The following is a 21,247-nucleotide window of genomic DNA, read 5'->3' as shown; positions in this document are numbered from 1 at the left end:
CATGAGCATAAAACTGTTTTAGCTCACGGCTCTGGAATTTACACGTTTCTGTGTTCTGACGACAAGAACCTTTTCTGTGGTCGCCCTGGTCTTCGTGAAGCGACTCTGGGTGTCCACATTGAGGCCGGCGCTCTTCAGAGCAGCGATTCTCGCAGAAATGTCGGATATCTAAATCATAAACAAGAAAAGTGACAGGCCGATCCAGGTGCGTTGAGCCACTTTAAGAGGCATATTTCCATAAATGTCCCAGAATCTACGTGGCTGTAGGATGCATGCCAAGCATTCCTCCGTTTTCTTTTTGTGAAGCTCACCTGCAGCTCGGACTGCTGAACCTTGGCGGCGGCGGCTGCCACCTGCTCCTCCAGGAAAGACAGCTCCAGGTCGGATGTGGAGCTGCAGATCTCCCTGGCGCACTCCTCCAGGTCGCTCAGCTCTGTCTCCAGGCTGAACACAGAACCAGCTGCCACGTAGACCTGCACCAGAACCAGGCCACACAAATCCCAGCTCATAATGTTTATATTTTCAAAATTACTCAGACACCTTATAACTTTACTGTTTCATTGATTTGACAAAATGTTCTTCAAGTAATTATAGATAAAGACAAATATTTTATATTTAGTTCACATTTTAGACATCACTTTTCAGTTTTGAGCTTCATTCAGACTTAATTCAAAGAACTGTACAACAAATTAAAAAAAAAACTGTTTTGCTGTATGTTTCTCTCAAGGAGGTAAGTTTTTATTTTTGAATCCTATGAAAACCTCACTGTGCATGTTCACAGTAGGTTCTATATTTTGAATAATCTCATATTTATCATGTAATTATTATTTTTAGATTTTAAATGTTCTAAGGTTTGACTTCATAGTTTTCACTTGATTAGTAATGAAGAAAGATAAACCAGGTAAATCATTTTATTTTCTCCTAAATTATTATTTTAGTGGATAATATCTGACATTTTTGCCCAATTTATATCTGTCATTTTCATTGTTGGCCTTAAAAAACCCCCCAGATATTTAAGCTCCTGATTCACCACAAAAATTAATTTTAGCTCAAACTGGTGAGTTGAATCAATATTTGCAACTATCAGATTACGCTGCACACTGCTGCAGAAATAGGAAGTATAAAAATATGACATGTGGTAAAACCATGAGCTGGACTTTACATTTTCCTCTAGTTTCCAAAACTGTTGGTCCAGCTTCTTGGGGTCTGTGTTTGGGGGCAGTGAGATTGTAGAGACCCGGGTTTTGTCTTGTCCCTCCACTCCCTGGAGCAGCTCCTCGGTCGCATTCAGCACCTTCAGCACCTCGGTGGTGATGCTGCGTAAAGATGCTGCAGAGTATCGCTACGGAGCAAAAACCAAGACAGGTCATTTTAACCCATAAATGTAGGAGAAACGGTCTGAATTTAACAGCTGAAGAAATACTCAACAGATTTTTTTATTTATTTTTTTTCCATTTTCTCCAGGGTTGCACAAAATAAGTAAAAGCCAAAGAAACCACTGAGATGTAGAACGCCACTAAAATCTAGACAGTATTTTATTAATCGTAGCACATATCAATACTTTTTCAACGTTCGTAGTGAATTCACTCAGATATCCCTCTTAGTAAAGATCACTGCTAATTTCTGAATTAAAAGGTTATAGCCAGAATAAAATGTTAACTCAGTCATGATTTTTTTTAATTTCTCTCCTGCATGGTGTAATGTCAGTTTCCCTCTTTATAATACAGCGGTTGCTCACAGCAAAAAGACAAAACATTTTTGCCAGCTCAAAATCAAAAGTTGTAAGTAATTAAAATGCTAATTCTGATTAGTGCAACATTACTTCTCTCGAATGCATTCATCATGCTAGTTTTTGGGGAGTTGGCAATTAATCTGTTGTGAGAAAGTGTAAAATACGTGACTGTTTAAAGATATTCTTTACCGAATATAAATTAATTCACAATGAGATTGGGCCTCTAATCTTTGCAGTAGGTAACAAATCGGTAATACTTCACAAGAAGGTCAAACCTCTGTGGATTTGCAACAAAAACACAAACTAAAATTTTGAACCTATCGCAATAAATAAACCTTGATTCGTTACAACAAGCTAAAATGTTTTTATCGAAAATAAGAAATACATATTTGAGAGGAAAGTGAATTTTCTAGTTTCATAATACGTTCAGATTTTAATATCCTACGGGTTCGCGTTATATTCAAACAACTCTCACCTGCTCCAGCACAGATGACATTAGCTGTATAGTTTTGTAAAGCTCCATGTCACTACCCTACAGTTAAGATAAAGCAAAGGCACAGAGATGATAAGACAGAACAAAAAGAGGGAAGAAGAGAAAGAAGTTAGCTGAATTGAAAAGAAAGTGTGAGGCCAACCAAATAAAACCTCTGCTGAGCGTCATTCAAATTACTGTAAAATGATTCTGGCTTATTTTAAAGCAGAGGAACAGCTGGAAGAGTAACTCAGTCATCAGTTCAAAATCTACGGTCGGATGGATTAGATGGTGAGATGCAATTCAGCATGCTGCAATGAAAATTAAAGCTATTTTATTAAACACATTAAGTGGAAGTTAATGAAATGTTTTCCTCAGTAAAGGAAAATAGAAAAAATCAAACATTCAACTCACTGATTAATTTTCTCCTGAGCCTGCATCTGACATTAAAACCTTTATAAACAAAGACAATAACTGCAAAAGATTCTGCATCCTAAGATGTATTATTTTATTTGTTAAACCTGCTTGAAACAGCTCTTGTACTCACGTTCTGGATCTCCTCCGGTGAGAGGAATTCCCCTAGATGAGTGCAGGAGCTGCACTGTTCCATGTTTTCAGTTTTCTGCTCTTCCTCGACTCGTCCGTCTCCGTCTTTCTGCTCACAGTTTGTGTTAACTCTGTGCATCTCTGCTGCTTCCGACTCGGCTGTGTTTCTTCTTCGTCCGTCCTGGTTCTCACTTTTCTCTTCACTCTTTGGACTCGTCAGTTCTGTGATGGTCGTCGTATCCCTACAGTTTTCTTCATGAATATTTTCATCTCTACCTGTACTGTTTCCTTCCTGTTTTTTGTCGGATATCTCCTCGTCCGTTTCCTCACCAATGCGTGTTGTTATCACTGACCTCTCGTGTGTTTCCTCTGTGGCATCCTTCCTCTCGCTCACTCCGGTCTCTCCTTTGACGTAGTCGCTCTCTGGTTTTCTGTGTTTGGTTTGTCCGGTTTTGTCCATCATTTCTGCCTGCATGTCCTCCAGAGTCATCATCAGCATGCTGCTGATTATTCTGTCAAATTCTGCTTCGTCTTCGTCACTCTTTGAGTCTGTTTCGAACTTTCGCTCACTCTCTTGGCTTCCTTTTAGAAACTCTTGTTCGACCTTTTCTTCTGTGCCCTTTGAAGGTGGCTCTTTCTCTTCCTCAGCTTTTGCTTCCTGTAGCAACTCCGTCTGCAGTTCTGTTTTCAAATTGATCTCTTTCCTTTCAGCTGGCTCTTTAAAGAGCTCCATGTATTTGTCATATAATTGCCTCATTCCCACTGTTTCTTCCTCTGCTCCTCGCTTGTCTTTCTGTATGCCGGTTGCGTCATCTTCAACCTTTCTCTGACACTTTCCTCTCTCACCCCTCTCTTGCTCCCTTTCTTCAGATTCATCTGTCAAATTAAACATCTCCATGTCTATATCTCCGATTGATTCCTCTCCCTCCCAAAGCTCCCTCATGCCCCTGCTGCCCCCGTTTTCCTCCTGCTCCTGTTTTCCTTCATTATCTCCCAGTCTGTCCAGCTCATCCTCGGTAGATGAAAACTGGGAGGCGCTGACTAAACTGGCCAAATCCCGCAGCTGAGTTCTTTCCGGCTGCACACTCCACAGCTCCTTCTCATCCGCCCCGTCCTCTCCGTCCTCTCCTCTTCCCGCCTTATCCAGCTCGTCCTCGGTGGATGAGTACTGGCTGGCGTTGACTTCGCTAGCTAATCTGCATAATCTAACAGCCAGCTCTTCATCTTTTCCCAGCTCATGCTCCATTTCGAGGCCCATTCTGTCCAGCTCGTCCTCAGTGGATGAGAACTGAGTTGCTCTGACTTGTTTTTCCAGCCGACAGAGCCTGTAGGTTAGTCTCTCTATCTGCACCTGCTCTTTATCCCCTTTGTCTGCATCTGCGTCCCATTCCCCCTCGCTTCGTCCCACTCCGTCTGACTCATCTTCAGTCGAGGACAAGTAGGTAAGGCTGGCTTGGGAAACAAGACCGCATAATCTGTGTTGCAGCCCATCATCTCTTTCTTTCTCTTCACCTGTTCTTTCTCCTTCATCCAGGTTCACGTCCGTCTCAGACCCACTTCTTTGTCTCCTTTCTCCCTGCTGTGCATCGTTATTTTCATGTTTCTCTTCATCTCGTTCTTCTTCTCGGGGGCAAAATTCATAGACTGTGCCTGGGCATGGATGCAGTTTTGAAGTGAAGTCGTTGACAGTCTGATTGACGGCATCACTGCTGGGGTCAAAGGGTTCAGGGGTTGTGGCGGCAGAGGTGTGGGGAGTTACAGCATCAGAGGGTTGAGAATAAAATGGCTCCTTGTTGTTTAAATCCTGAAAATGTGTAAAGTTCAAAAGTTTAACAACAGTAGATTTTGTTATGTTACAACCACAAACTTCTACAGATTTTACTGGAATTGTATATGATAGATCAACACAAAGCAGAGCAACCAACTAAGCGCTTTAAGCTTCTCCATGACTTTATCTGATCTGTCTGCTGTGTTCCTTGGTTCTCATGATGCTGTTTGTTCACTAATGGTCTCTGAGAAACATTTCATAATTGCATGACGTTTAAAGATGATTGGCTGCACTGGACTTTATTTAGGAGAATCAAAGTACAGGGGGACTAACACAAATGTAAACCATACATTTCCTGTCTTTTTGGAGTGTTTTTGGTAAAAGCCCATATACTTTGTGTTGGTTGATGACATTAAATTTCAGTAAATACAAGGAGGTGTGAACTAGGAATGCATGATAGTAGAAAGTTCTGATCTTGCCTTTAAGTCTTTTTATCTTTGTCCCTGCAGATTGTGGTTTACTCATTTATTTAACAGAGAAAATACAACACTTTAGCCTATTTTAATAATTCTTATCTCTTGTGTAATCTCACTTTTTGTTGTTGTTTTTGATGAGATAAGTTAAACTAAATAATCTTATGGGATCATTCTGCAGCTTAAGTGACTAGTCATCTCATTTGTTTAGCGTCGAGTCTCTTTTCCTTCTTACCGATGGTGGAGAAAACGCTGCTGACTCTTTTTTACTCCTCCTCTTTTTCCGAGATTTCCTGATTTTTCCCTCCTCTTGCTCATCGGACACCTTGAGCTCATCCTTCTCCCTCTCTGCTACTTTAAGGTTAAAGTCTACATCAATGATGCTGGTTCTCCGGGATGAAGGTTTCCTGAACTCCGCAGGCATCTTCCGCTTTAGGAGGGCTATCAGAGGCTTGCTGTGCTTCAAGTTCCCCTCAGAGTCTGAAAACGGATCATTTTTGTTCCCCTGGTGGCGTGTTGGAGTCACGATGTTGTCACCAGAATCATGCTGGGCGGAGCCGCAGATCATCATCTTTTTGTGGATCTCCTGCAGAGCAGCACCCCGGCTGCTGTCTGGCTCTGATTTGCTTTCACTGTCAGAGCCCAGGCCTTCATAGGCAGAGACCACTCCGGACTCCCGCTCCAAGGCACTGTAGACCAGACTCTTCCTCTTAGTGAGGAGGCCAGGCCGGGACAGCTGGGTGGTCTGCAGGGCGATCCAGTTCCCATCTGGGCTCTTTAGCACTGAAGACATACATTTGCATTCAGACAAGCAAGAAAAATAGAGACACGTCCACCAAGCAGGGTTCCTGCACATTATTCATGTCAAGAAGTGATTCTAATTCAGACTCAAATTAAGAAGAAGATGTTTCAGCCAATCTCAGGCTTTAAATATTTAAATATGTAAATATTCTTCTGTCAGGAAATCTTTGCAAATTTTTAGGTGCAAATAATGATTTTGTTTTTACAAAACGATGGATGGATGGATGGATGGATGGATGGATGGATGGATGGATGGATGGATGGATGGATGGATGGATGGATGGATGGATGGATCAGTTTTAGACCTGATAAGTATTTACACTAAACATTACATTATTATTTTAATCTTTTAAAAGTTTGATATCCTCAATAGAGTAAAAAAAAAAGAGAACTGTTGCCACATTTCAACGCTGTTTGCTTGTGTGAGTCGCCTCTTACCAGAGTTGTCAAGGCGATCCACACTCTTCCATGCTGTCATGGCCGATGCACCGCCGTCTTTCTTCAAGGCCTTGGTGACGTCTGGTTTCTGAGCTGGCTGGTTGTTATCCAGCAGCGTGAAGGCTGAATGTGATCTCTGAGAAGAGATAGGCGACACCGAAAAACACAATTCTGTGTATTTGTCTTTCGCTTTTGTTGTAACTTGTTAATTTAGAGGAGCTCATTTCACCAGCAGAGGTCAGTGTGAGTTAACAATCCTACAAGGGCTAATTGTGGAAAAATATACATTTAGTTTTTCTTTTAGTTAGTAAACCGACACCCAGCCACCTAAAAAATATGGATAATCAGGAACCCAGATGTGTCCATTTTGATATTTGTGACTTAGATACTAAAATCATATTCAATAAATTAGTTTATTGTTTATTTCAGTAACTCAATTTACTAAGTGAAGCACATTATGTATGTACTATTTACACAAAGACAGATGTTTCCCATCCTTTATTTCTGTTAATTATGATTCTTCTTCTTGCAGCAAATAAAAATACTTGACTTAAAGTAAGGCTTAGTAAAAGTTATTTTCAATACCTGTTTAACGGTTATTATTTTTGAAGGGTCTTTTTAATCTGACTACCGTTGTTGGAACAGACACCTAATTTATCAATTTAACAAGTTTAGAGTTCGGGTTAGTTAGAAAATAATAAAAACTTTATTATTTTTTGCATCTGTTTAGGGTACCAATGACTGCTATGCACATCCTGCATTTCAGGCCCTTAAGATAACTAATAATAATTGGTTTAGAAATAAACCAAAGAATAGTGTTAGATTAATTTCCACAACACCAGTTCTTTACCCAGAGATTTGCTTGTTGTGTCAGAGATCCAGAGGGCTGATCGCAGGCAGAATGACGATGATGAGGGTCAGTGTTGTGTTCAGAAACCCAGCCATGGGCATATTCTGCCCTCATCTCAGTCAAAGCATTTTTCCTGCTAATGATCTTACACACAAAGAAAACAAGATTAGCTGTTAGGAAACAGCTCTGACTGCAGAAGGAACGGCAAACGAGTTGTGCATTTTCATCTTGTTAATGGGGTAAAATTTTAACCTTTCTGTGCTGCTTTTTATTTCAGTTTTCATAAGCTTCCTAGACAGAGGATAAATAAACTTTTTTAGATGCGATGAAGCTGCTTTTACTTTTTCCACAATGGTTTGGGCCAGTTCCTCGACGAGCTCTCCTCTGTGCTCCCGTAAATAAAGTGCTTCATTCTGGCTCTCCTGAGAAAACACAGACGTCATAAAGAAAGCTTTAGAGCCCAACATTAGCATAAAGCAAGCCGGTTACTTCCCCAAATTTATACGCCGCACATATTTTCTGCGCTGAACTCAGAAGCTTTGGGATTCCAGCGCAGATTAGATGAGGGGCGCTTAACAAGAGACGCACTTAAGGATTAAACCTAGAGATAGTCTGAACAATGTAATACAATAAGCATTTATAAGAAGATTAAATGTTGAAATATGTTCAAAACATTCTACAATGACCAGAGTGAGTTGTAGACTGGTTAGTCTGACACAAGAGTTTTAGGTTCAAAAACTGCACTAAACTTTCTTTGACTGTTATCACATAAAATCCCAATAACAGACGTCACAATTTTTGTTTGAATTCTGATCAAATCTGAAAGCTTTTACAGAGGATGGATACTTTTGAAAGGCACTGTGTCATTTTGGATGCCATGTTAAGAGTAGTCTTCTAAAATTAAGTAAAAGCAACTCTTACAGCACAAATTCTCATACTGTTAGTCCTGTAGTTTCAGACTGCCATTTAGCAGAGTCTAAATCCTGATTGTTTCAGTTAATCTGATCCAAACCGACTCCAACAGCAAGCAGATACAATGTCAGATTAGATTATGACACATTGGAAAGACCGCTGATGACACTAATGTGCATTACATAGTGATATTTTTGAAAACACAGCCATCATAAAAAAAAACAATCGATAAAAAGACCATTTTTAAGATTCTATCCCAAAACAGATCATTTAGGAGAAAATGTGAACAACCTGAGTCGAGGTGTCAAACTCGGCCTTAGAAATGGCTTCGTCTATGGCCTCCTCTGCAACCCGCAGGGCCACACTGAGCGTCTCTGCCACGCTGTGCTCTGAACACAAACACAAAAGCGTGATCCTTCAAACATGAATGAAACAAAAGCCGTCAGCAGCTTATATCTCTGCTACACATGTGTGCAGCGTGCCCAGTGCATGCCAACTTCATATTCGCTTCCTCATTCCTGTGGCTGTGAAAACAGAGACATGGCCGTCGGGTAACGACAACCTTTCATTTATGTTTGCAGGCACTCCTCCTGTTAGTGCAGTGAACTGGCAGAGTAGGGGAAAGTGAGGACAAAGCAGAGGAACATACGGAGCAACGCATCTGTTTGTGATGCTGCTCAGATTCTAAGACAAACATCAGAGCCATTTCATTCCTGTGTTATTTCTTTGCTGTAATAAAAAAGAAAGCCTTTCCAAAACTTGAAGCTCTTAAGTAACAACCCCCACAACCACGCTGCACCAAAAGAAACATAACTCTGTTATAAACTGTTAGACTAAACAGCTGATAAAACATTTCTTAATTAAATGTTTAATTGTTCAAACTTGTACTCCTTACTGTGTAAGGTGAAGTCTACCTTAACTAATAAAGTTAGTTATTCTGACTGTACTGATTTATTCTTTGAAAAATACAAACTGCTGATAACTATGAAAGCTAATCTTCTGATTTTTGACACCCACTGTAACACACTGAACAACTGAAAGTGGAAAGAAAGCTAATCAAACATCAGTCTATGTCATCGTTCTGATTTTTATGTCGCTGTTAAGGGAAATCTCGATACATGAGACTTTCTCATTGAGTCAAACAGAAACTTTTGAGTCCATCTTCTTTCTCGATAGATCATGATAAACATGATAGAAATGCCATTTGTCTTGTCTAACCATGCCGTTTTCTGTGAATGAAAATCAACTGCCTAACTTTAACCAATTATTTCTAAAATCAGCCATGAGTCGAGATTTATCAAATTATTTTGGCACCTTCAGTTTGCCTGTAGAAAGTTGAGTCGCTCCCGCAGACACTGCCCTCATTGCAGGTGCTCTCATCGCAGGCGCTGCCGTCTGCAGACACACACAGACGTTGACAGTCAAGTGTGTGAAAAGACAGACATCATACGGACTGCAGGCAGGGATTTAACCAGAAACCACATCACACTAAACCTTCAAATAAGATTAAGGATTAAGGACATAAAAATGGATAAATCCTGGTTTTCATTCATGTCATTCAGATAGCATGACACATCACAGGTTATAATAACATGTTTGTCCACATGTGTCTGAACGTGTGTATCCCAGGTTCCATTCTTTATCACAGAGTGTGTTATTAGTTCATTGCATTTTCACATTTTGCCACATAACAACCACAAACCTCACTGCATTTTATTTGAGATTTTATGCTATGGACAATTTTAATGTAAGAAGAAAGTCACTATTGAAGCAAAGTCAGAGGGAGTCCTGAGGAAAATGTTCCTCGGTCAGATGAGGTAAAAATTTAACTCGTATCCACACAGACTCACAGTGTGTTTGGAAGCTGACGCAATACATCACCCAGAAATAGCCAGTTCCAAAATTGTTGGCAAGACATGAAAACTGATGTTCTGGGTTACTGTTCAGCCAACCTGATTGAGCTGGAAAAGAGAAACAGGCAAACATGTCTGTTTCAATAAAGCTGAGAAAAATAAACCCCAAAAGAAAAGCCAATCAATTTTCATGTTAGTATGGTGAAAAATAGCAACAAAAAAAAAATTAAAACATGTGATTGTATTACCATCTTATTTCCACTATGACATGCAGTCTCAATAAAATATGATGTTTGGAGTTGTAATGTGACAAAGTGAGGTAAAAAAAAAAAAAAAAGAACATTTAGGTGCCTTGGCTTTTCTACTTTAATGTTTCACTTTAAAATTACAGGCAAGTTTCTTATGTTTACACAAACTTTAAAAAAAAAAAACAACAACAAACAACATAATAAGGAAAATCACTGGAACTGAACTGTAAATGAGCGTAGTAGAGAATTATTTGATAACAGAGTTAATTCACAATTTCGTATTTCCTTTTCTGAGCTCTTTTTCACGTCATGCAAATATTCCTGCAACAATGCAACCGTTTGTGGTGACATAAGTGCATTAGACGGGCCTCGTGTGAGGCATTACAGGAAGACTTGAGCTGTCTGCAGCAGACTCCTGTCTGAAAGTACAGAGTGGCGGACAGAGCCCCTGCCAATCATTTTAAAACGGCAAATCCAACAAAGTAATGTTAAGTTTGAACGTTTTATGAAAATTACAAGATCTTAGCCATAGTTCCTACTTCCTGCTCCATAATCTCTCTTCTGTGGAATCAAGTAAAACTGAGGATTTATATTTGTATTTTCATTGTGCAAGCAGGTTTTTGTTTATTAAGCTGTATAATTTAAAGATTCTGACCTCATTTGATTCCAGTAAACATAGATACAGCAAATTTATGAGCAAAGCAGCAGCTGAAAGTGACTGCAACCCCGAAACCAGTTTCTGCAACCGAGGTTTTTAATATGCTAGCCAAATATACTGAGGCTGTAGTGAAGATTTATTAAAAAGGATTAAACAAAATGTATCTTTTGTTGCAGTAGCATAATCTCACTAATAAATTAAATGTATGTGTACTGGGGAAGCTTATTATTGGGCTATTGTTTTTGAAAAATAAAAAGTTTCCTAAAAGTTACATTTCCTTCGAAACATATAAATGATACAGGATTTTATTTTGTGGGAACATGCTGTTTAACTTCAGTCAAATTAAATCCGTAGTACTGATAAAATGTTAATAGAGTAGTACTACATGTAGTGAAATGTAAATTGCATTTTCTTACAGTGCATGCTGTATTTGCGAGGCTGCTTTGATTTAGTCTTCAGAGGGAGATGTCTGTAGGCAGCCCCGATTCAGTGAGTTTAGTATTCAGGAGAAACATGTCATTGTTACAGACGTTACACAAGACTCAGGATTGCTCAGTTTCCGAATGTCAACTTGACCACTGCTGATGCCGTTCATCCGGCTCCGATTGCTCTTATGCAACGTACCGGGAGCAGCAATCGACGTCTTTCTGAGTCATAATGTGCTGCTCGGATTTTACAGGGGGAGGAAACTGTTTTCGGCACAGGTCAGTTATAAACAAATGAAAATGCATGACCCCGCGTGTTACAGAGCATGAGCTGCAAACGGCAGAGGAGGGGTGGCGTGATGTCAGCCCACATCGGTCATCCTCCCACAGGATCCACAGCTCTGCATCATGTGCTGCCAGCGACCTCTCCTCCACAAAAACACACATAATGCTCTAAATTCCTCTGCCAGTTCAATCAGATCAGAGACTGGGGGCCTAATGGAGCCGAGATGTGCTACGGCTTTGCCCCTGGCCAGATCTACATGCTGGAACAGATGCTGTTAGAGGAAACAGTGTACAGTATAATACATTTCTTTTCAGCATGGCTGCCTCCTGCGAAGCTCCTCAATCAGCCATGGCTGGCTTTGACTGAAAACATTTCCCTGGAGTTTTGACTGAATTTGTTTCATTACATAAGAAACCAAAGCCCCTTTTCATCACCGTCACTGACGGGACAAAATAGGCAAAAACACCCAGCAAGTGAAAAAAATAATGCTTTTTTTAGATGGATGGCATTAAAAGGTGAGGAATAATAATAAAAAAATCTGCATGCATTGGGAGCAAATAAAGAAGAAGTAACTGGAAAGTCTAAATTTTTATTTTTTATTTTTTCCAGCAGCTCCTACATATAGTTTAAATGACCTTCACATTTCCATCAAGAAATATGTTTCATGACTCTTCACTCACTCAGCGATATTCAGTTCCTGATTGTTTGAAATATGCTGCGTATTTGATCACTTTTAGCCTGGTTTAAAATGAATACAATTAGATATTTCTTTAAGGTTAATTTCAAGATTTTATTTGTATTTCATCTGTAACCCAAGTAAGTTACTCCATTCTGCTGAGATGCACAAATCAGAAGAGAATAACGATTACCGGAACAGCAGTTACCATCTAATCACCACAGAAGATCGATCCTTAATCTAAATTTGGTATTTAAAGACTGTCAACATTTCCAAAGTCAGAATATTTTCTTTCTTTCACCTAATCTTAAACACCTTAGTTACTGAAACACTGTGTTCAGTCGCACAAAGTCGACATTGAAAAGTGTTGCTGTAACCTGGTGGTTGAGAGTGGTGCATTCACTGACTGAAAAATAAATCTGATTTTTGAGATTGCAAGATGCTCAGTTCCGCTCTCATCATTATTTTTGAAACATTTGTTAATGTCCCTGTTTCTCTATGTTGTCACCAGTTACTGCACTGCCTTTTCTGTGGTGCAGGTACTGCAGGTCAGTAACTGTAGCAATTAAACACTGCATAATTATATTTATTTATTAGAAATAACATTAATTTAATTAATGAAATATAGATCAAACTGAAATTTGCCCAATTTTGTTAAATCTTTTAAAATAAATTTTTTACATAATTTTTGGATAAGTTGCAGCAACTGCACATATTTTTATTTCTTATTATACTCTTTTGTTAATGTGACTGTCTAAGCCTGTTAGCTTTTAATGAAACCTCTTTTCTGATTTGGACTGAGGTTGATGTCACTGGTATTTAATTTTTGTTTGAAAGCTACAAACAAAACTTAAAACTTAACTTGTAGTTCTTCAAGCAGCCTGTAGATGGCGCTGCATCAGAAATAAATCAGAGCAATGTAAAAAAAAATTAGAGATGAAATTAAATAAATGAAATTACTAACATGCAGTAAAATCCAAATGTAGCTGAAACTTGTAACATAAATTATTTTTTGTAACATTTGGAGGATATGAAATCTAGTTCATCCATTTTATGGCATCATTGTGTTAATGTGCTTTAATTTGGACTCATGCTTATATTCAGACCATTTTGAAGTCAGATTATAGGCAAAATGATCTGCAGGAGTTAAAAGAGCTGAAAGAAAATATTTTAATCCTGGTTTCTATTTTTTTTTTACTGTATATAAAGCAAATTAAAGGCTATATAAGCTCCCATAGACGATAATACATGGTCTCCTTCTCCTGAGAGTAAAGCTTATAGATAGTTTAGAGCCTGCAGAAAATATGTGAATGGGTTTCTATTCAGTGAATAAACGTACCGGTAAGCTCTGAAAGAGCGCTGTGCCTGGCCAGGTGTTTCCTGTAGAGGGTCTTCAACACTTTCGCACTGCCAAACCTTTTAAAGCGTTTCTTCACATTTGTGTAGAACCATTCGAGTGACTGCGTCTTCAGCAACCTTAAAGACAAACAACAATTTAATGCTCAAAAAAAGTCACATACTTTTCTTTATCAGGCTTTTTACCCAAAAAAGGACAATCAATCCACATATATGCAAACAAAATGAAGAAATCTTGATTTGAGAAGTATGTAGCTACACGCGCTTCCTTGTTCTCATGTTATTTTATGTCTGATCAGCCATTTGGACATAAAGCAATAATGCAGTAAACATTATATCTCATCAATGGAAATACTTTGCATTGTTGTAACAGATGCATTATGTACTGAAAATACTAATTTACCAAAAATAATTGTTTGTTTATTCTACCTAAATTTGTTATTTTGTAGTGATGTTATTTCATTTTACAGATTTTTTATTTTATTCTATAAAATACCTTCCCAATTTTATGTTTTTGTCTTTTTGAGCATATTTTTTTCAATTAAATCAGATGTTATCCAACAATTACTCAATTCTTGAGTATTATTTTGACCAAATACTTTTACCGTGTTTAAATGTGATTAAAGACATACTGACGGAGTGCGACTCTTACCTGAGTATATTTTATGGCTACTCGGTCTTTTTGGTACCAGAACAATCACCAGACATTGTTTGCTAAACATTTCATTACCATATTTAAAAAAGGGAAAGCCTGTAGATTCTTGTGATTGACAACTTTACCCTGTGTTTGTGTTCAATTTGTTTTTACATGCAGTCCTTTTGGAAATGTTGCTGACATGCCTCATTTTAGACCTAAATCATCCCTGATAACTTTTGACATCGCTGTCAGGACCTCATGTCTAATTCAACCTCCTTGTGTAACACACACACACTGACCTTACCTGCTCTTTTGGCAGGCGGAGCAGAGCCAGGCTTTGTCCCGCTTGCTGTAGACCCGGCAGGCCTTGCAGACGTTGTAGCGGCAATCGCGGCACTGGCGCTTGGGGTTGAGAAGGAAGGTGAAGGGGGAGCAGCAGCGGATGCAGCAGCGCTGGTTGAAGCAAGCTTGCTGCGACAACAAGAGGCAGCGACTGCCCTCCTCGTCCAGCTCCTGCTTCAGTTCACTGTGGGGAGGAGGGGATGGAGGAGAGGTAGAGAGAGAGGATGGTTGGAGGCAGAAAGAGAGAGGAAAAAAGCTGTACAGTTGGGTGCATAGATGTTTGCGTGTGTGAGTGCAGGATGAGTTTGTTTCGGTGGATAAGACACTAATGGAGTGATTATAGACTTAACCCCAAGTTGACCCTCAGTTTTTGAACAACTGAAATGAAACAGACCAAATAAATGCCAGTCTGTTAAACTGTTTAACAGTATGAGTGACGATTAAGTCAGCTTTTAGTGTCACATGCTAACGAAAAAGAAAATAAGGATAAATATTTGAGTTTTCCACCAGCTCTTTACTCATCATTTTTAAAAGCTGTGTGTGAATTTCAAAGAGTATGCTAAGGTGAAATGTTGTTTCTGTATAAAAGCCTCATAGATGGCAGACTACAAACATTTAGCATTCACTCTCACAACACAGTTACATACACAGCAGAATGGGAATATTTAAAAAATATGTTTTTATTAATGTCCACATATTCTGTAAGTAGTGTGGTTATATTAAATACAAATACTTTAATGTGTTTATTGGATAGAACAACATACATAATCTTTTTAACCAATAAAAGTATGGAAAGTGTGTCATTGTGTCATGTAAATACTCAGCCTTTGATACCCTGAAATAAATGAAAGACGAAACTCTTCAACTATCGCTAACTTAAAAACTATTTAACGTTTTATTTACTTTGAGTATATAAACTATGTGCACTTCAACCACTTTCTGTGCAAGTACTAAAGATTTGCAATGTGAAAGAAAAATACATATGCATTCAGTATATGCTTTTGACAGTTATTTATTCCAGCAAACAGTATCTTAAACAAAAATGTTCAAACAGCAGCAAAGGTATCCAACCGAGACTTTGAGCTCATGGAATAATTAACAAGATGAGCCTGAGAGATGATTGCAGACAGCGACAAACTGGTGCAAGTCGCACCAGAGGGAAGGGTGTCAAAGAAATTAGAACAGCAGGAGCGCCGACCATGACTGAATCATATACGGTTGATTACAGCTGAATACTGATGAACTCTGACAAGATGAGGGGAGAACAAAAAAACAACAAGTCGATTATAGTTAGCTTTTTTAATTTAAACTCGTTAAACTTTACAGTTTTTGAAAAATCTACTTCTTCTAAAGTTGTTTTTGAAAGAAATGTTTTTCTGGAGCTTAAGAGAAAACAGATGAAACAGTTAAAGCGCAATAAAGATGGTTATAAGGAGGATTTTCAGTTTTTTTTTTGTTATTTGTTTATCATTCTTATCAACATTTACTGTAATGATCAGGGATCATTACAAAGCAATGCAACCCTCTTATGATCAAGAAAAGAAATTCCTGTAGTATAAACTTACAACCCCCCCAAACACTATAAAATTTTAATGGTGTCCTCAGACGCCTGGCTCTCACAGGAACGGTTGCAGCAGCCTGTCCATTACTGAAGCCTAATACTTGATAAAAATAACCCTCAGACATCACGCTCTCAGGCACACTCAGGCAAGGAAGACGGAGATGTTTGCAGCGAGACAGAGAAGCAACAAGCACGGGGAGCAATGAAGGAAATTGCAATACAGAAAGCAACAACGGTCACACATCCGAATGGTAAATCATATACGGAACATGCTGCAAAGCTCTGTTTTCACACATTAACATCAAACAGATTTTCAACCGTATGGGATGTAGGAAAGAAGAGACATTATACATACCATCCATAATAGTCATTTAACAAATCTGTTTTTATGAGTGAACACAGAGAAAAAGTGAGTCTGAGTTTAAAAATGTTATAGATTTGCTTACTGAGGACAAGAGTTTTATGGTTTTAAATGCTTTGTGTTATGAAAAAAGGCCCCTGCTTTGCCGCTTATAAGCAATAGAGGGCAGAGTCGAGCAACTGTATTCACTCCATAAACGTCTGTGGTGATAATTCATTTACATCAAAAACAATGTTGCATCAAATCTGTGTTTACCTTCTGCCAATGAGCTTTACTCTGAGGAGAAAACGAGGATTAAACGACTTCTCAGTGAGAAGGCAAAATATGATTAGATATCCTGTTTACAATTTACAAAATAAAAAAACTTGACAAAATTACAAACCAAATAATTTCCAAACAAGCAAATTTCACAATAAGAAAAAAAAAAACAAACTTGTGCCAATTTTTTAAAACAGCATCTCAACGATCAGCATGTCTGATCACGGCTGTTAAATAACTACAAGATTAGCTGTTGAACTTCTTTGTTGCCAGTAGTTCAGCAAATAATGACTTTGTCCCAGCAGGTGGAGTCTTTGGATACAAAATATCTCAAATATAAGTCATATACAACTGTACAAGTATGGCATTATAATGGTAAAAAAGCTATTTAGACAAACAGTTAGACATGGCAGAGAGTAAACTAAGAGCCGTCAGCTGAACACATGGAAAGGATTATAATTATTTGTATAAAGGGATTCAGAACAGCCTGTGGCAGTAATGTTGCCTGCATCTAAATCCTGCTGCAAACAGAGCAAATAGAGGTTTTTAAAGATAAATTATATGCAATGCAGTCAAAAGAAGTCAATGCATGAGGAACAAAAAGTCTGAAATAAACATGTTAAAAATAACTGGGAAAACTTAACAAATGGTTGTCATGGTCTGTCTGTCCGAGAGTAAATGCAGGTTTGAGGCTTCTGTAAATAATTTGTATCATTAAGAGGTCACATTATTTTGATTTGATCGGGAATCAAAATCTGACATATTTCATAGACAACTAATCCAAACAATGATCACAGCCAAAGAAGAGTGTTGTGTGTTATACAGAAAGGTCAACAGCAAATCTGAAACCCTATGTTCAGATATTTAAAATTATTAAAATACTAAACATAGGGAGTATGTATTTTTCAAAAAGAAAATGCACAAGAACATAAAAATGAAATTTTGCAAATGTTATTTTATGAAAGCAAGAAAAAGCTAGCTCGTTTATTACTACAAAACTGGGCTAAAATAGAAAAGTCTCAGTATTATTAAATGAAGAATCATTTGGGTCCTGTAAGAACCGCCACTTCAAAGGGAGCAGAGCCAGAAGAACCAAATCTTTTGAAAAGTTCTGGACCTCCCATCACAGACGAGGTTAAACATCTACAAGAACCAGGAGCACAGCTTTATTTACTGTAAGTCTTTACTAAATCACCAATAAAATCTACCAGTATAAAACACCCAGACTCTGAATGCCTTTGCTAAACATTTGCTGCAGTTGCATGAAACCTAAATCTTTTGTATAATTGTTTCTAACTTGTGAGACAGGAGTGCTTGTTGCATAAAGACCAAATGTTTTCTGTTGAGCCAAAGCAAACAATCTTTTTTTTTTTGTTTTAATGCTATAAAGGAAAATTTCCACTGAAGGCCTTTTGCTGTTGAAAAGTGACGGAAATAACAACCATTAGGCTTATCTCATTTTTCCACTGGCTTTTAATTGGGCTACCTCTTTGAGCACAATGTACATTATGTTGTGATATCAAAATAAACTGCAGGTAACAGTAACAAGAATGTTAAAGTGCTTTGTTTCACAGAACAAACTTTTTTCCACGACGGTATAAACGACGTTTAATCCCTGCAAAATACAGCTGAATTTTGTGAGTATTTTGTCTCAATGGTTACTTTGAGGAAACGGCTCTGGGTACAACAGGAAGGTCTTTCACTTCCTGTCCCTGCTTTTAGAACACAGCATGGAGCAAAGACAAAGCAAAGGAAAGCTCCACCAAAGTCTAAAAGCCTTTGAATGCAAACTGATCTACAGCTCAAACTTATGTTTAATATAGTTTCCCTTTATTCAGTGGCTGCAAGTTTAAAATTTCTCTGAATGTAAGAAAATGTTTGAGTTGCTTAGGTGATAAAGAAAAAGCTGATGAAAGACTCATGACACCACAAATCAACATTAGCAACTAGTTAGACACCATTTTAAGTAAGTTATAATGGTGCCAAAAAGTATGTGAACTTTCTTTCACATACTTTTTGGTTGGAAAAGTCAAATTAAACACCAAAATTAGAACTTCCAAAGTCAGTTTTGAAGTCCACACTTAAAAAAACCAGTAAGAACTCTATAAAACACTGACAAAGATCAGGAATAAAATATTTATCTGCAAGCCAGTGCTCAAAAGGTTTTGTGGTAAAACTTTTAAATGCCTTCTTGCTCCAAAACACATGAATCTGTCCTATTCAAACTCATAAAATGGAGATGATAAATTATTTTGGATTATATTGCAAATAGTATAATTATAGTACTATATAAGCTAATATCTGATTAACAGATCCAGAGGTATTAAACCTCAGAGCGATCATTAGATGTTGCTGATGGTTTTTTCCATGCAAAATTATGTTTTGGCCCAGATCCGAGTTTTGACTTTCAAGACAAACTGAATGCAGCATAAACGTCCCACTTGCAGGACCCTCTTCTTTCTCCTTGACCACAAACTAAAAATATTCAATTAAAATGTAAGAAAAAAGCCCTGAGGATATTTAAGTTTAACATAACACTGGTATGGTCTGTATGTCGCGTTGGACTGAAACTCATTACATAAATAACTTTAATAACCACTCCACCGTCTGATACAATCGATACTGAGTCGAGGACTGACCTGAGTCGTTCCTCCTCCTTCTTGCGCAGCCTCATGTCTCTCTGCACCACCTGCAGCACGTGCTCCGCCTCGTTTTCTGTAAGGCCCGTCAGATCCAGTTTCCGACCCATCTTCAGCAGCCGCTGCTTTTAAAGCTTCACTTTTCCAAGCAACCCTTCAGCTAGTTGTTTTCATCCGAAAGACACAATATTTAAGTCAGCAGCACAAAATAAATAAGCAGTAAAATATATGAGCAAGTTTTTTGTAACACATCATTATAAATGCCATAAACCGGCTGTGGTAGGCAACTAAATTACATCTGAAAACGTTCTGAGGACCTTGTAGCTACACATTTACTTCCCTAAAATTTGTACCAAATGCAAACAGAAAATAAAGAGATGCAAGTAAAAGGAGTGTTTTTAAGCCTGCAGGTTTTTGAAATAAAATAATAAAAGAGACAGAAAAGCATCTAGAGCTAAATATTCTGAGAAGGAAAACTGTTAGAAGCTCCCAAAGAGGTGAGACTGGACTCTGAGCAGAGTAACAACTCTGTTCAATTTCTAAATTTATCAGGTTAATGGAGACATTTTCTAATAGACTTGCAGAAGAAATTATTTTTTATACAGAAATGTAATTTTATGTTATAGCTATCTTATGATGAATCCAGAAAAGATCACAGGTAAAGAAGCTACTTGTTGACAGAGTCCAGGATCCAAGCATATTTAAGGAAAGGTGAGTTGTGGGAGAAACTGTTGCAGAAGCAACAAGACATCAATCAATCAATCAATCAATCAATCAATCAAATTTTATTTGTATAGCCCATTTCAGCAGCAAGGCATTTCAAGGTGCTTTACATAATTAAAGAAAAAAATAAGAACAGCATGTGACATTGAATAAACAGTAAGAAAGAGATTTTGAAAAAAAAAGAAAAAGATTAAAAAAGATTAAAAAAAAAAAGATAAAAACATACTAATTTAAGCGCCTGTCGTCGCTGGACTCCGCCTTCCGTTTAACACGGGTATTATCCAGGCCCCGTCACCTAACAGGACGGAATTTACAGAGTTTTATTCAAAACACAATTTAACACGGATTTTCACACCTCAGAGTCTTTGTTAAAATGCCATTTAAAAGAAATTAATAAATAGATAAAAAAAGTAAAGATAAAAACATTAAAAACATCAAAAACATTGACATTTGACTAGACATGAGAAGGTAGGAAAACTTGTTCAAGAATTTAGGGGAAATTTGCAATGTATGACTTTTATCTGGAGAACCACGATACGGCAATGTATTCAAGACATGGGCTGTAACTGTCACATCCCTTAAGAAACTCAAAAATAAGAGACACTCAAAGTCACACTGCAGCTGGAAATCATGCAAACAACAACAAAAAAACATCAATTACTTATTTTTTAGATTGCTACTGAATAAACTGAAATTTGTAGAGTAAATATTCTTTTTTGTTGTTTATTTATAGGTTTTACATGATATTCTAATAATTTAGTAAAAAATATTACAAGTTTTTCTCCACTGGAATTGAAAAAAAAAATATGGCACCCAAGAAAAAAAGAGATTATTGATGCCATCAAACACTTTCTCAGAAGTCCTTATAGATATTTTGTTGAAATTAAGACAGGTGAGTCCCAAAACAAAGAGTCCTGAGCTCTTTTTGGAAATATGGTGAAGGCAGCATGCATTATAGTATTTATTTATTTATTTATTTATTTATTTTTTCCATTTACAAAGTACTTACCGGTTTCTTTATCAAGTCCCTTCCCGGCAGCACAGGATACAAGACAGCGATCAATCATCCAGGTCTGCGAGTGAACGCCAAACATTAATGATCATTTAATAAGACCGTCATGAGTACTAGCTTGTATGTATTAAATAAAAAGTTAAACCAAAGTGTGGGTCGGCGAGTGACCGATTACAGCTGCAGGACCGATTACAGCAGCCACCGGTTTTTCCAGGAGAGG

General features: G+C 37.8%; 1 protein-coding gene across 3 annotated transcripts in view; it reads right to left on the bottom strand.

Moving 5' to 3' along the window:
• The window catches only part of myripa (myosin VIIA and Rab interacting protein a), a 22,773-nt gene extending 1,526 nt beyond the window's left edge, over nt 1-21,247 (bottom strand). For 2 of the 3 annotated variants that reach the window (XM_007548507.2, XM_016669656.1), the window contains exons 1-15: nt 21,025-21,247; nt 19,293-19,466; nt 14,436-14,657; nt 13,478-13,614; nt 9,307-9,387; nt 8,284-8,381; nt 7,422-7,502; nt 7,081-7,224; nt 6,231-6,366; nt 5,227-5,774; nt 2,752-4,554; nt 2,208-2,264; nt 1,163-1,342; nt 312-473; nt 70-168 (exon numbers count right to left, since the gene is read on the bottom strand). In XM_007548507.2, coding sequence (XP_007548569.1) covers nt 70-168; nt 312-473; nt 1,163-1,342; nt 2,208-2,264; nt 2,752-4,554; nt 5,227-5,774; nt 6,231-6,366; nt 7,081-7,224; nt 7,422-7,502; nt 8,284-8,381; nt 9,307-9,387; nt 13,478-13,614; nt 14,436-14,657; nt 19,293-19,402 — 3,858 coding nt within the window. In that variant the 5' untranslated portion in view covers nt 19,403-19,466; nt 21,025-21,247. The remainder of the gene's footprint in view (nt 1-69; nt 169-311; nt 474-1,162; nt 1,343-2,207; nt 2,265-2,751; nt 4,555-5,226; nt 5,775-6,230; nt 6,367-7,080; nt 7,225-7,421; nt 7,503-8,283; nt 8,382-9,306; nt 9,388-13,477; nt 13,615-14,435; nt 14,658-19,292; nt 19,467-21,024) is intronic. The other variant, XM_016669657.1, reaches the window with a different exon arrangement.

This window comes from Poecilia formosa, unplaced genomic scaffold (genome assembly GCF_000485575.1).
Source record: "Poecilia formosa unplaced genomic scaffold, Poecilia_formosa-5.1.2 Scaffold27, whole genome shotgun sequence".
Lineage (NCBI taxonomy): Eukaryota > Metazoa > Chordata > Actinopteri > Cyprinodontiformes > Poeciliidae > Poecilia > Poecilia formosa.
Note: the sequence above shows the minus strand (reverse complement) of the source record. Positions and strands in the feature narration are given on the sequence as shown.